Source organism: Oncorhynchus mykiss, chromosome 13 (genome assembly GCF_057628025.1).
Source record: "Oncorhynchus mykiss isolate SJ-2025 chromosome 13, ASM5762802v1, whole genome shotgun sequence".
Classification (NCBI taxonomy): domain Eukaryota; kingdom Metazoa; phylum Chordata; class Actinopteri; order Salmoniformes; family Salmonidae; genus Oncorhynchus; species Oncorhynchus mykiss.
Window position 1 is genome coordinate 19421049 of NC_143034.1, and position 14725 is coordinate 19435773.

Consider the following 14725-nt stretch of genomic DNA (forward strand, 5'->3'; position numbering starts at 1 on the left):
CATTGTTTTCCAACACATCTCCAATAGGCCTACAGCAGCAGCACAAGTGGTAATTTGGAGCATATTCAGTGTGCGGGGCCTTTCTGTTCTATTCAAGATTTTAATAACCCAAAAAATACACCCACCCCACTGATCAAAAAAGGAGATAACTGCAGATGCAACAAATTCAATATCCTCTCTCTTTCTTCTGTCGGGGCAGCAGGTAGCCTAGCGGTTAGAGCGTTGGGCCAACAACTGGAAGGTTGATGGATCGAATCTGTTATTCTGCGCCTGAGCGAGGCAGTTAACCCACTGGTCCTTGTAAGCTGTGGATGTTGATTAAGGCAGCCCCCTACACCTCAGAGGTGTTGGGTTAAATGGGGAAGACTTAATGCAGTTGGACAACTGAATTTTGATACAATAAAGAAGATTGGGAAAGTCAGAGCAAAAGTTAGTTAAGGTACCTTCCAAAAACAGTCCAATTTGTGTTTTGAAAGCCCACATGGGAACAACAAGGGGCGAAAACAGCAATAAACTACCAAAGCAGAAAAACTCATTTACTCCCTTTCAAAAAGGTGCCAGTTGGCATTTCGATCCCCCCACCAAGTCAGTGCAAAATCAGGAGAAAAATTCAGTGGAGTTTGTTGAAACCGGTTGTCTCTGGCACGTGTCCCGAACACAGAAGTGCCCACTCTGCTGGGGCTGATCCGCCTTAGGCTGGTCAGACGTGAGTTATAAGTCCACTAAATCAGCTTCAGATCCGGCTGACTCCCCACTCTGCCTTTCCCTCTGCTCTGTCATTAGCAGGCACACACACACAGTCTGGAGGCAGAGAGCGTGTGGTGGAGAGCAGTGCCTAGATAGTGATTAGACAGGGACAGACTGAGGGCTTGAGTGAGGGTTTATGTCCTGTGTGTGAGTGTGGTGGGGGGGACCTTTTAGGACTGAGGTAGCCATTCCCAGAGCTAAACTGCAGAGTGAGACTGTACACATTTCTGACTGCCTAGAGAGGCACACAGTCACTTTCATAACAGTTGCTCAATGTAAGCTCTTGGGTCAGATATTGGAAGGCAGTGGTGTTTGGGCCTAAAGATCCAAGACGTTATCAGAACATGCATGTGTAACAGACCTGAATTGGTTAAACTCCTCGGCTTGGAATACCAATCCAACTTGTACCTTTTCGGTGGCACAGCTGGCTAAAGGTGTTTCATGAGGGTGGTCACGGTACAGCTTAGCACAGTGACCCCCGTCACACATGGAACAGGACAAACAAAACACAGTGACTTTATAAAACCTTCCATCTTTATTTCCAACTAGACCTCAGCTTACAGCGAGCGGGTGAATCAGACAATTCAATAGAAAACCTGCAATATCTCCAGGAAGAGAGAGATTTTGGAGAATAACCAGGACCACCTGGTCTTCTTGTTCTTGCCTCATGTCCAGCGTTGTGTTTCCTCTCAATACATCCATCTTTATCTCTCCTCCCTCTCTGACTACATCCATCCATCTTTATCCCTCCTCCCTCTCTGTCTCCATCCATCCATCCCTCTCTCTCTCTCTCCCAGATGGTCAGTGGACGAGTCAGGAGTCCGTCTCCCACTCTCAGTCTGGAACCGCCCCTCTCCTGCAAGGCCCCCCCGCCATTGGTCCTTGGTTACCACGGTGGCGACATGGGCTGGGGGTTCTGGAGGTATGACATCACCACGGCTGAGATGGACAGCCTGATCGAAAGAAGAGATTGAAGAAAAAAAAAGGATGAGAGAAAATAAAAATTAATTAGCAATAAATATTGAAGAGATTGCTCAGCAGAAGCATCAGTGCCTTCAGGTTCGGTGGTTACACTTTGTCCTCTTTTTCACAGATCTAGGATCAGCTTACCATCCCTTAGATCTTAACCTTCACTATAAAAGAAAAACCAAACCGACCTTGGATCAGTATATATATATATATATATATATATATATATATAATACAACTTCAGATTTTTCCATTGTGATTAGGCCTATATGGCATTTGCTGCATATAACACTTGTACAACATTTTGCTGATCCACACAGTTTGTGTTACCAGCCAGGAGGGCATAGAGACAATCTTTAATAAAAAACTAATCTAGGTGATGGACTGGGAGGCATCTACTACTGATGTCCTGACACTCTCTACTTTACCTGCAGAGCCACACACACTACTTTTCCTGGAAAAATGCCACACAGACACACACGCTCCCACAAAGTGAGTGGTATTATCTGCTGTAGTTAATTGTTATGGGTAAATGCAACACCTGGAGGTCAATGTTAAAAGCTTTTGGACATTAAAGCTGAGCCCATCGCATGTCACAATGCCAGGTAGAGCCGAGCGTTGCCAAACTAACTTCCGGTGTCTTTAGTTTTATTGCCAGGAGTGCATTCATTAGCGCAATCCGTAGCAAAACATTTTGCAACGGAAACATTTAGAAATGAAAAGTGTTTTTTATTGGACACATTCAGGTAAGTCCCTCCTCCGTTTGGTTCCTAGGGAATACACCCCAGGCAGAATAAGAGCTGCCAAACTAACTTCCTGCTGCGTCCTGGTATTACAGTTAACACATTAACAGTGAGCCATTATGAGACAGATAATAGATAACTCTGCATTTTGGCATAATAGCAGAAACTTTTTACACTTTTCTTTCACTCGCCCTCATAGTCGCATACAGACCCTGGGTAGGTTACCTGGGTAGGTTACCTGGGTAGGTTACCTGGGTAGGTTGAAAATATGAGACTTGATAAAAGAGACAGAACGTGTACACACACAGACAAAGAGAGAGAGACACACACACACAGACAGAGAGAGACAAAGAGAGAGAGACACACACACACACAGACAGAGAGAGACACACACACACACAGACAGAGAGAGACACACACACACACAGACAGAGAGAGACATATTTGTTCTACTCACATAAAGCTGCTCATCATCTGTTTGGTGTCTTCGGAGCTGCGTGAGTTAGCGAAGCTGATGAAGGAGCAGTACACTGCTATCCACGCACACCACTTTAACTGAAACACACAACACAGAAGGTTAAGGACCACAGAATGACCCACATACTATACTTTATAATGCGCTGTGTGTGTGTGTCAGCTTTTCTGCATGAGGCTGTAGAAGTGCTGTGGCATAGCCAGACAGTTACTAATGTATGGTGTAAGATAATGTGCCTACGTGTAACAGGTTAAGATCATACTGCAATTTCAATCCACTGCTTGAAATGTCACCATTAGCATTGCTGAATATGTGCCTTTTTCGATGGCGCAACTGGCTAGTATGTTGTCAAGCGGGCGGTCATGTGTGTTTGAGAAGCAGAGGATCACTAGTTCGAGCTCAGTAAGAGGACAGGGAGAGTGAAGGAAGATACGTTGCTATGCTAGCACAGGGACACCGGTGCCCTACATAACATTTTAGGACTGATTTCAGTGGCAGCAGAGGGAAAGGTGTTGATTAAAAGAGCCATTAAATAGTTGGTAGCGTCAAGGTTACCGGTGTGCTGGACTTTTCATCAACTCCACTAACTCCAATCGTAGAGTAGTAGACCGTCACATTACCTAGGTGGGTGTAACGGTGTATCACCCAGCACCACACACAGTCAATTAGGGATATGTGACAGAAAGTACTGGCTCCAGTTGATTTGGGGACACACACCCTTCTAGGATAAACCACTCAGTTGAAAGGCTGGAGTTGGCCCCCAGGTGGTAGACTTTAGTCCCATAAATGGGAACACAGTGGGGCAACTTCTCCTTTGGGAGGTTACCACACACACACACACACACACACACACACACACACACACACACACACACACACACACACACACACACACACACACACACACACACACACACACTCTTAATGGGGGAGGGGCGAGGTCGTCTGTCTGTGTGTGTGTGTCAGTGTGGTAAAAACAGATGTCTCTGGGTCACCTTCAGCATCAGGCCACACATGCTGAAGATCATGCCGAGTAGGTTCATGTAGTCTGGAGTCGGGTCTTCCAGGGTGGGGTTTGCTTCCGTGCTGGGGGGCTTGTATCTGTAACAACAACAACCAAGATATGAATGACCCTACCACAAATAACGCAACTAGCTACCGTACTTAGCTATACGTCAGTGTAACAACATCTAGTTAGTTCACAAAATGACAGGCGTTCTAGCTAGCTTGTTAGCTAGTCTATAATCGCGTTAGAATAGTGCTGAAGACGTGTGATTTAGCTAAGTAGCTATCTCGTTAGCGCGCAAACCCAACGACATTTACTCAATTGTACTCACCGGATAATTTTGTTTACCCTTTGTGGGCCTGACATGTTGTTTGCGGACATAATGTCCTTCTTGTTGAGATATTTTTAAGGATTAATTTAGTGGCAAAACGGTGTTGAGTGGGACCCGTCAGCTAGCTGGGCGAATGAAGGGGCGGGGCCTATCAGTTCCGCCGTGCGATGAATGCATTTCAAAATAAATGCTTTAAAGGACGCGAAGGACTCTATCAATGCGGAGGGAGAATGTTCGGACTTTTATTTTGACACAAATGCTTTTACCCGGAACGAAACGATTATCACAGACAGGAAGTAAACCACACATTTGCAAAAATATGAACATTCTGGAGCATAAACTGTAGGGGGGAAAAAAGGACTTGTTCGTTTGCTGTTAGCTAACATAAATCAATATGAGTCAGTTAATGATTGCTCTCTCATCAAACTAAAGTGAACAAGCAAGGTATTTCAGGTAGATATCTATCCAAGTTCCATGATGCTCTTTCCATAGCACTTGCTCTTTCCACTACTAACGTTAGCGTAGTTGATCCTCAAGTCAGGAGAAAAATAATAGCTATATGTTTCAACCTCTCTTTCTACAGGCAGAAGTGTGAAATGTCGTTTCCCCAGCCCAAACCTGAGGTCCCTCAGCTCCCCCAAAACCTTCTCAGGACCATAGACTGCCAACAAGGGGCTGTAAGAGCTGTGCGATTCAATGGTGAGAACTCAAACAAACACCCATACCGTGAGGTGCATTGACTGTTGCTCTACTTGGAGCTGCTTGTGTATGTCATGAGAGGCTGTATCTACATAACGCGTTTCGGGTGTTTTTCATCCTCTCATTTTCTCTCGACCCACCTCTTTCTCCCTCCCTGTCTCTTTCTCCCCCACCCTGTCTCTTTCTCCCCCACCCTGTCTCTTTCTCCCCCACCCCTCTCCTTCTCAGCTGATGGTAACTACCTGCTGTCTTGCGGCAGTGACAAGTCTCTGAAGTTGTGGAGTGTAAGTCGAGGGACACTGCTGAAGACGTACAGTGGCCATGGATACGAGGTTCTAGATGCTGATGGGTCAGTATCTGTATTATTACACAAACCTATATCAGAAAGTAAGCTGGCCCTCTTTGAAGTCTTGTAGATCGATGCATTGCACTCTTTTTGGTTGTAAAGCCCTCTTGCATAAACTTCTGTGGTACGTTACTTAATTGTTAACCTGCAGAGGTACGAGTTACCAGACCCGGTCTCAGGAATGGCTTACTCTGGAGATCCCTTTAATCTCCACTGAGTTAGGTAAATTTTTTAATCTGATTTGAGTTTTTGTAGTCTCCAAAACTGTGCAAAAAGTGATGATTTGGTGTCTCTACAGCAGGGGTCTCCAACCTTTTCTGTCACGAGACCTGCAACTCTTCCTGGGGTCCTAGGTGTTCAACAGATGTGTTTTATGTCAATATACCTCGTAAAATCATTTGTAAAACTACTCTCAATATTACAATTATTCAAAGAGAAACATTGAAAATTGATGTTTTGAGTCCATGTCAGTGCTTAAATCACATCTGAAGAAAAAAATTGGTCTGAAAAAAACCAATTAATTGAAACGTTTTAGTGAAGAGGGGAATGTGTCAGTTGAGCGATGTTTCTGCTGAGACAACTGCTGCAGCACGTCATGGCAGGGTTTGCAAAACAATTGACACAAATAATCATAATATAGTTCTGTCAGGTAAGCCTACTTTGCACTTAACATTTCATTGAGAAAGTTTTGGGGGAAAGTCTTTCTGTCTACCCACAAGACGGTTATCATCATTGCTAAATGTCCTGCAAACAGAGTGATAGACAAACGCGTGCACTAAACAGACAGCAATATTGCTGGAAATGAATTGTCAGATATTGTGCTAAGTTTGGATTTTGAAGGCAGTGGTGGCTAACCAGGGGTGGGATAATGTCACTGTGGATTTGATTGGATAGTAGCCGGGAGCTTTATGTTTATGACCGTTTGCGATGGAACACGTTTAAAAAATGCTCTTTCAGAATTGATTGGCGAGCTACTCACAGGTGGGCTGAGAGCTACTGGTAGATCTGCCTGATGGAGACCCTTGCTCTGGAGCAATACAGACAGCTGATTGAGGAATACTTTATTGAAGAATGTGTTTGGTAAAGGCCAAATTTGAGTTAAATAAAGCTGATCCTAGATCTGATTGAGTGGAAAGCACTTAACTTCACTAAGCGTTCTCTTTCAGTGTGATAGCTAGCTTATATGCAGATGCCAATGCCTGTATGTTCCCCTATATGAAGTAGGAGATATGCATTAGAAATGAGACATACTGTATAGATAGATAAGAAGTAGCACATTTTTTACTCATTCAGTATTCTTGTTTAAGTTCCCCTATCCTCCATCTGCCTTCTGTGTCCTTTACTCTCTGTCAGTCTTGCTTCTGCTGGTCATTCTCTATGTGATCCATCTACATGCTTGCTTGTGTAGTCTTCCTCTATCCATCTGCCTGCTTTGTCCTTCACTGTCTCCCTGCTGCCTCTGGGCCCCTGGGGGAATATGATCTGAGGTAATGGTGTGTGTCTTACCATCGATTCCTTCCCTAGTTCCTATGACAACAGCCAGCTGTGTTCCTGCAGCTCGGACAAGACGGTGATCCTCTGGGACGTCGCCACGGGACAGGTCACCCGGAAACTCAGGGGTCACGCTGGGGTGAGAGAAAACAATACAACTATATTTTCCTGTGTCACAGAGAGAGAGATGGAGTTTTAGAGAAAGTGGGGAGGGGGAAAGAGGCGGGTAGGAGAGGTCAGGTGGGTCAGAAAAAAATATAGAAAGAGATGTTTATGTTGAAGGAATAGAGACAGGAAAGAATACAACAACTAAACTTCTAACTGGAGCCGTTTATTAACATGGATATGGCTCTGGTCTGTCTCTCTGTTTGCAGAAAGTAAACTGTGTCCAGTTCAATGAAGAAGCTACAGTCATTTTATCTGGTGAGTTTTCTCGTTCCTCCGTCCTTCCTCAGCAAAGTGCATCTCAGTCACCTCTACAACCAGGTTTGTGGCTTCAGCATTGTCCTGCTCATCCACAACAGGACCCACCTCAAGTGTGTGTGTGACTGTGTGTGTGACTGTGTGTGTGAGTGTGTGTGTGTGTGTGTGTGTGTGTGTGTGTGTGTGTGCGTGCTCGTGTCGGTCTCTAGGCTCCATAGATGGGACAGTGCGCTGCTGGGACACCAGGTCCAGAAAATTTGACCCCATCCAGATTCTGGACGAGGCTCAAGATGGTGTCAGCAGTCTGAAGGTGTCTGAACACGAGCTGCTCACTGGGTCAGTACCAAGTCTGAACCTTTCTGTTCATTTCAGTTTCATTCTTATAGAAGAGTCCTCTAAGCATCTTTTCTATCTCATGTCTATCTCCAGGTCAGTGGACGGGAGAGTGAGACGGTATGACCTGCGGATGGGCCAGCTGCATGTGGACTTCATCAACAGTCAGTATCTAGTCTATCTAGTACCAACTAGTTGTTGTACTAACTATCACTAACTTTTGTACCTAAACCACCCTGAGTCGCATTGATTTGTTATGTGTTTGTCTCTGTGTTCCAGGCCCCATCACGTGTGTGTGTTTCAGTGCGGACGGCCAGTGCACTCTGACCTCCAGCCTGGACTCCACCGTGCGTCTACTGGACAAGAGCACAGGGGAGATGCTGGGAGAGTACACAGGACACAAGATGAAGGGCTACAAGCTGGACTGCTGTCTGTCCAGTAAGGATACTCACGTCCTGAGCTGCTCTGAAGACGGACACGTGTACTGCTGGGACCTGGTAGAGGTACGAGGGATGGAGGATTTGTTCATCTAATAGATAGCTCCACTACCTATCAAAATGAATTGATTTGATTGGTTGATTTTGCTAACTGGATGCGTATCTGAAACGGAATAGCACAGCAGTATCTGTAAATGTCAACAGCTGCAGATTCAAGGACTTGGTATGTGTGCCTATTGGTGTTAGATTATTTCCCTCTTTGAACATCTCTTGTTTCTCTCTCAGGGTTCTCTGATGCTGAAGCTGCCAGTCGGGAAGGCTGTCGTCCAATCGCTGTCTTTCCACCCCTCGGAGACCCGCCTCCTCACAGCCATGGAGGGGCGTGTCCAGGTGTGGGGGGCGGAGCCAGAGGAAACTGAAGAGGACGTGGTGGTTGTTCAACAGGAGAAAGCATAGTAATCATTAGGTGGACATAACAAAAAGGAAAAGAGTCATGATATCGTCAGAACTGATGAGTTCCCTACTGTACTGAACTGCCTGTTCTTGACTAAGGGTGAGGGATCGGAGTTCGGTTGAGGGAAATGGTTGTGTGGTTGAAAAGTGACATGCTGTTGCTTCCATGGCTAAAATATGGAATAAATGAATGAAAGTGCTGCTGATGTCCCAGCATTATCAATAATGTTTTATTTAATATTCATTGTAAATGTTTTGTAAATTATGAGTCTGGAATAAGCCCTTTGTGTTCTCCAAATGAACCATAGGCTCTAATATATATTTCTTAGTAGCCATGAGGGAAAATGTGATATCACTCACCAACATTGGTCATAAAACATGTAGATATGGTTGTCTTTATTACGAGTTGTACATATGAACATGTCACATGGACAAAATAAATTAAGTAGCATCATACAGTTATCATCTCAAATAAATAAATCATTTATTTTACATAAATACCTGGTTGGTTTGCTGAGGACCTTTTTTTCAGTTTTACTCAACAATCAACCATAGTGTTAACCACTATTCATTTAATCTATGCAGCAAAATAAGATCCATTCAACGTCATTGGTATAATAATAAAACTCCCCCAAAGCAACTTTAAATAAATATAAATATACATACGCAAAATGAATGCATTTCTTTCTAGCAAATTCTAGCTACATCTGTAATCTCTCCTCCTGATTCTCCTTTTGTACAGCCTGAGCCTCTATGCCGCTCCCATTGCATTCTGAACAGCCAATGGCCACGGCCCAAAAGTCAATGTTCAGGCCCTCCCCCTTCACGTCCAGCTCCTCCCCATTAACCCACACAGGTACACCCTGCAGCCGACAGCTTCTCCACCTTGTGCCAGCGATGGGCGTTATCCAAAAAGGCTAGATCTTCGTGGTGGGTGGGCCTGCAGCATGGTCCATTCTGCCTCAGCTCTCCATTCTGCTCGGGCAGGGCCCCCCTCAGGAGCAGGTTGGTCAGGGTCAGATCATGGTTGGAGCGGACACGGGGACAGTCTCCACTGCAGTACTTGAAGAGGACGGTCTCGTCCGCGTCGTAGCCCAGACCCAGCTCTCGTACCTGGAGGAGGATGGAGCGGAGACGACATTGGGTTGAAGAGCGGCGGGACCGGATTGGGATGATTGGGGCTGGGGATGGGACGGAACCCCTTTGGTCTTCTACTCCAAATCCGGAACCTTCTGTGTTCTTATTGTTGTCGTTCCCTTTGTTGGATTCTCCTCCTCCACCTCTCCTCTCCTCCTCTGATGGGGAGGATGATGCTTTGCCTCGCTGCTCTGAAAAATGGTGATAAAGAGAGAGGGTTATTAAAAAACTCATCACACCAGCTTGGACCAGATTGCATTACACTATAGACTGCAGTAGACTGATAGTCAGTGCTACCCTACAGAAAAACTTCAGAACAGAAATCACACAATATGGTCTCAAAATTCTCCAGTGACTGTGTATGCCTTGTCACTCAAGTCCCAGTGTCAAACATCATCCTGATGTAAACCAATCTCAAAGTACACAACAATATCTAGATACATATAACCCAGTACAAAACTGAAGAAAATAGGAAAAAATTCTATCCTGTCCCATCTCCAATGTCGAAGGTCGTGAGTCGTGACCCCCATCCATCCTTACCGAGTAGTGAGCGCATCCAGTGTCCCTCTCCTCTCTGGACACAGAACAGCAGAACAACCAGCTTCAGTAGAGACCTCATATCTCCCCTCTTCTCTTATGTTGATCCCTCTTCCTCTCTAAGTAAACGATTGAACAGTGGATGAGTGTCTACGAGTGATGCTGAGATGCAACAGAGTCCCAACCTCCATTATATATCCCTCTGAAAAGAAGGGGGGATGAGACAGGATGTGGGGGGGTGAAACAGAGGGGGGGGGGGGGGGGGTACACTAACCCGTTCCTCGCCAAAGCGCCAAGCCCGTAGACTCACTTGAGTTTTGACGGTTAGCGGTTTGATTGTTGGATGGGTGTTTGACCAAGAAATGTGTCATATTGGGATTATATTTAACAGGTATAAATTTAGTTCTGAGGGCCCAGGTGTTTTCCGATGGATGCAAAGGTTGCTTCATGGGAAAAATGAAATCTGGAGGCTAATAACTTAAAGCTGTTTTGAAGTTGAATGGCGGGCTAGGCTGGTCAGAGGTTGAGTTGGTTGGCAATTGATGCTAGGCAGAACGCAGAACTACCACTTGAACAGATGAAGAAAGAGAGAGAGGGAGCGAGGGGGGGTGTAATATTAACAAAAGACCTGGGGGATTGACACTGACTTGAGGACATAGAAAAATAGACAGTTAAGTAAAAAGTCCACCAGGTCAATGTTCAAATGAGACAGAAAGCGAAGAATGCATTTCTGTCTCTTTCGGGTCAGTAAAGAAAGAGTTGAAATAAAAGAGGGAAGGGATGGTCGTAATTAAAAAAGAGAAGAAGGAAAAAAACAGGACAGGAGATATTTTAATGGACATTCCGAGACTGGCGACTGACATTCCCAGATCTTCAGTAACTTCTTCCATAAATTCAGGGATTTGGTTGGAAATGTGGGCTTGTCAGGTCACATTATCAGACCAAATCATTTCAAATACTTTAGCTGGGCTTGATTGAGATTGCCAATGGAATAGCCCCATAACCCTGCCCATCTGGCCCTCTAACACACACACACACACACACACACACACACACACACACACACACACACACACACACACACACACACACACACACACACACACACACACACACCTACCCATAGAGCTCTCTCTCTCTGCTTGTGTGTGTGTGTGTGTGTGTGTGTGTGTGTGTGTGTGTGTGTGTGTGTGTGTGTGTGTGTGTGTGTGTGTGTGTGTGTGTGTGTGTGTGTGTGTGTGTGTGTGTGGGTGTGTGTGTGGGTGAGTGAGTGTGTGTCAGTCAGTATCTGTAACATGGAAAAACACTGGGCGCCCAAACCGTCTTTTCACAATCACAACCAAATAAGCCCATGGGCGGAAGAAAGCATGTAGTCTAGGCCTAATATGACACTGTATCAAGATGACATCAGCTATCATTCCTTCATTCCTTCTCTTTTGTGTGTGTGTGTATGTGTGTGTCCACGAGGGATATTGAGAAACAGCTCACCTGCCAATACAGCTCTCTCTCTGCTTGTATGTGTGTGTGTGTGTGTGTGTGTGTGTGTGTGTGTGTGTGTGTGTGTGTGTGTGTGTGTGTGTGTGTGTGTGTGTGTGTGTGTCAGACTGCATTGATTCAGAGGGTTTATTCAGTGACCAATTCAGACAATAATCTTCCAGACTGTTAAGAGTTTTCATGAATGCTTTGATGCTGCTGACCATCATGTGATGACTGTGACACAAACCACATCTAACTGGTGACTAACCCTCCTGGTGGGAAAGGGAAGCTAATGATGTTTGAGGATATGCGTTCAAGTCTCTTGTCTAAACTCTCAATGACGTCTTTAAGCCCTCACGGACCGTATGACTGGACATTTCTCACTAGGTGAACATCCTGATCATCAACAGTGACAAGACGACTGAGTCGATTCCACTCTCTACTACTTTTGCTCTTCACTTTTTCTCTCCTTCCATCATCATCCATTACTTTACCCAGAATACCTGTCCCTGCATCTCTCAGCACCATTCATGTACTGTCTCCATGATGACATACTGTACGTACTCCAGGTCAGGCCTGATACAGCTCTCCTGCCTCTGAAGAGAGAGACAGACTGTTTAAGGTTTAAACATAGCTCCTGTAAAACCTACACATTATACACATTCTGTTTTTTACATCAGTCGTCTCCGCTCCACGTCTCTCCATCCTCCTCTACCCGGAGAAGTTCTTTCTGTGATTTAAGGCAATGTAAATACACGCTACGCAATTAGTAAGAACCCTAATGGTCACATTACCGAAAACTGACTTTAGGACAACACCATGTAAGAAATTGAATGAATTGGTCTTTTAACGTGTGATGGTCGGTCTATGTAGTGTAGCACCAGGCCGGGGGAGGGAGAATACCTCAGTAACAGCTAAGGTGTGATGGTAGGTCTATGTAGTGTAGCACCAGGCCAGGGGAGGGAGAATACCTCAGTAACAGCTAAAGTAAGGCAGAAAATCAGAAGTATGATCAGATACAATCTGGTGTATTTATGTTACTGTCTGGAATCAGTGACGACAGAAGTAGGAAGACTTGAGAGGCTTTGGGATTGAACATGCTGACCGTGCAGGAATGTGTAAATGCCCACAGCTACAGAATGGTACATGGTGTAGACAGTGACTTAGCCTACAACTCAGAGGGAAATATGATGTGAGTAAGCATGGTTACGGAAAACCATGTGTCCAATTTTCTATACTGAGAAGGAGCACAAGACACAGACAAGACTCATAGACATTGTCATCCGCTGGTTGGTGTCTTTCTGCCTTCTGGTATTCAAACAAGCAGCTGAGACATTTGTCAATCAAACCTAGCTGACTCTATGGCCTTGCTGGGCTAAAAGTGATATTTCCAAATACCCTATGCGAAACATGAAGTGTAATAAACATTTGTTTCATACTATATGCATGATACACCATTGTCTGTATAGGCCTATATGAGTTATGTTTTCCTGACATGACACTGTTGTCAGATTCTTCTCATTCCTCTCTACCTGAGACATCTTTAAATTCCAGACCATATCTTCAAGAGAAATACCAAGGGGATTGTTCTATCACTGTATCCCTCCTCCTCCTTCTCCTCCCTCTTTCTCTCTCCATCTTCATCCTTTTCTCCGGGGCGGGAGGTGGAAGGAATGTGTCAGGCCCTTTGCCCTCTCACGCTCCATGTTTTCCGAGAGGATTAACCGGGAGATGAATGTGTATTGCGAGCTTCTTTCTGTATTCCGTCTCTTACCCGGAGTGCTGATGTCTCACCTGGAGAGAAAGCTCTGAGTTAAACGCCGGTCATCCCGATTCGATATGATGCCTTCATCACAAAAGCATCTCGGAAGGCCAGTCACTGCAGTGTCAAATCCTTACTCCTTACACCGAGCCAATGGTTGATGGTGTTACTAATTGTGCACTGTAGTAATGTCTGATAACAATGTTGAGCATTGCTTATTGGCTACCTTGTGTCCAGCCTCTACCTTACGCAGCTGATCTACTGTGAAGGTGACTTGTTTATAGGGGATCTACAGACCTTTCAATATCAGATATTGCCACTCTGGATCAGTCTCACTCTGCCAAATCATAACCATTAACCTCAGAGAAACATACTTCAACTGATCTTAGAGCAGTCTTTCTCCCGGCAACTACCAGACTGCTTGGCCCAGGTTCAAAACACAACTGGATCAGGCCCTGTAGGGATCAGTGGAAACACATTTGTTTCAAATCTCTTCTCCTAACGTTTGGTGTAGAGCAGTAAATAAAGATAAACTCTCTTGGAAGGGTTCAGAGTCTGCCTGTCTGTGTCTGATGGGCTTACAGTGTTGTTTGATGGTGCAACAGGCTCTCTAAGCACAGTTCTAGGACCAACTGAGCTAACGTCCCCCCAACATGGCCTGCTAACTTGAACCATTAAGGGAGAAAGATGCAAAACTGACCATGACTAGGGGAACTTATCCTACTCGGTAAGGGCTTCTACTGGTTTAGGAGATAGCTATTCCTGAGGTTGCTGTCTGTAAATTCCTGGCAATAGACATATCACTCTCTGAGATGTCCCATTGATAGACTGATAGGCCCATTTGGGCCTAGAGGAGGAGGGATCCTTTCTATCAGACTGATAGAATGATAGAGTAATCTAGGCCTAGATCGCGGAGGGATCCACTGGACAGACTGATAGAGTGATAGAGACATGTACTGATGAAGGGATGGATCCATGGTACTAACAGACTGATAGACAGACAGGTCAGATCGATGTCTCTTCCTGAGCATTGCTGGCTTGTGCATTCCTGGTGGTGGTTGGACCGCGGAGAGGGCTGGTCTCTCTGGGTCAGCCCAAATAGGGCTTGTCTGTCTGTGCCGGGCAGGAATGTTAGATGGGAGCAACGTTCCTGTAATGGGAAGCATTCTAAGGGGATTTATCCACGGAATGTCAAACTCAATGCCACAGCATATCAAACTTCGGAATGCTGTTTACAACGTAAATCTGGATCAGATAGACACCTGCACCGAGAATCTCTTTCTCTCTATCCCTCCATCTGTCTCCATCCCCCCCTCCATCCACCCTGAGCATCTATTTCTCCATCCATCCTTTTTGAGTC

The 14725-nt window shown here is 45.2% G+C and overlaps 3 protein-coding genes across 4 annotated transcripts; 1 reads left to right on the plus strand and 2 right to left on the minus strand.

Moving 5' to 3' along the window:
* Positions 1 to 1259: 1259 nt before the first annotated feature.
* Positions 1260 to 4460, minus strand: wdr83os (WD repeat domain 83 opposite strand). Its single transcript, XM_036949209.2, has 4 exons — positions 4272 to 4460; positions 3930 to 4035; positions 2917 to 3014; positions 1260 to 1700 (listed from the first exon to the last, which is right to left on the minus strand). Exons 1-4 carry the CDS (start codon positions 4319 to 4321, stop codon positions 1634 to 1636), a joined length of 321 nt encoding a protein of 106 aa, XP_036805104.1. The 5' UTR covers positions 4322 to 4460; the 3' UTR covers positions 1260 to 1633.
* LOC110515826 (WD repeat domain-containing protein 83) lies at positions 4450 to 8651 on the plus strand. 2 transcript variants are annotated; one of them, XM_036949205.2, is made up of 9 exons: positions 4450 to 4724; positions 4855 to 4970; positions 5199 to 5319; positions 6841 to 6946; positions 7182 to 7230; positions 7440 to 7566; positions 7660 to 7727; positions 7843 to 8066; positions 8286 to 8651. In XM_036949205.2, exons 2-9 carry the CDS (start codon positions 4868 to 4870, stop codon positions 8454 to 8456), a joined length of 969 nt encoding a protein of 322 aa, XP_036805100.1. In that variant the 5' UTR covers positions 4450 to 4724; positions 4855 to 4867; the 3' UTR covers positions 8457 to 8651. The 2 variants fall into 2 exon arrangements, with proteins under 2 accessions (XP_036805100.1, XP_036805101.1); XM_036949206.2 differs by having other exon boundaries at positions 4554 to 4715.
* Positions 8652 to 8832: 181 nt separating this feature from the next.
* On the minus strand, positions 8833 to 10296 carry LOC118940349 (persephin-like). Its single transcript, XM_036949208.2, has 2 exons — positions 10131 to 10296; positions 8833 to 9781 (listed from the first exon to the last, which is right to left on the minus strand). Exons 1-2 carry the CDS (start codon positions 10207 to 10209, stop codon positions 9297 to 9299), a joined length of 564 nt encoding a protein of 187 aa, XP_036805103.2. The 5' UTR covers positions 10210 to 10296; the 3' UTR covers positions 8833 to 9296.
* Positions 10297 to 14725: the final 4429 nt, after the last annotated feature.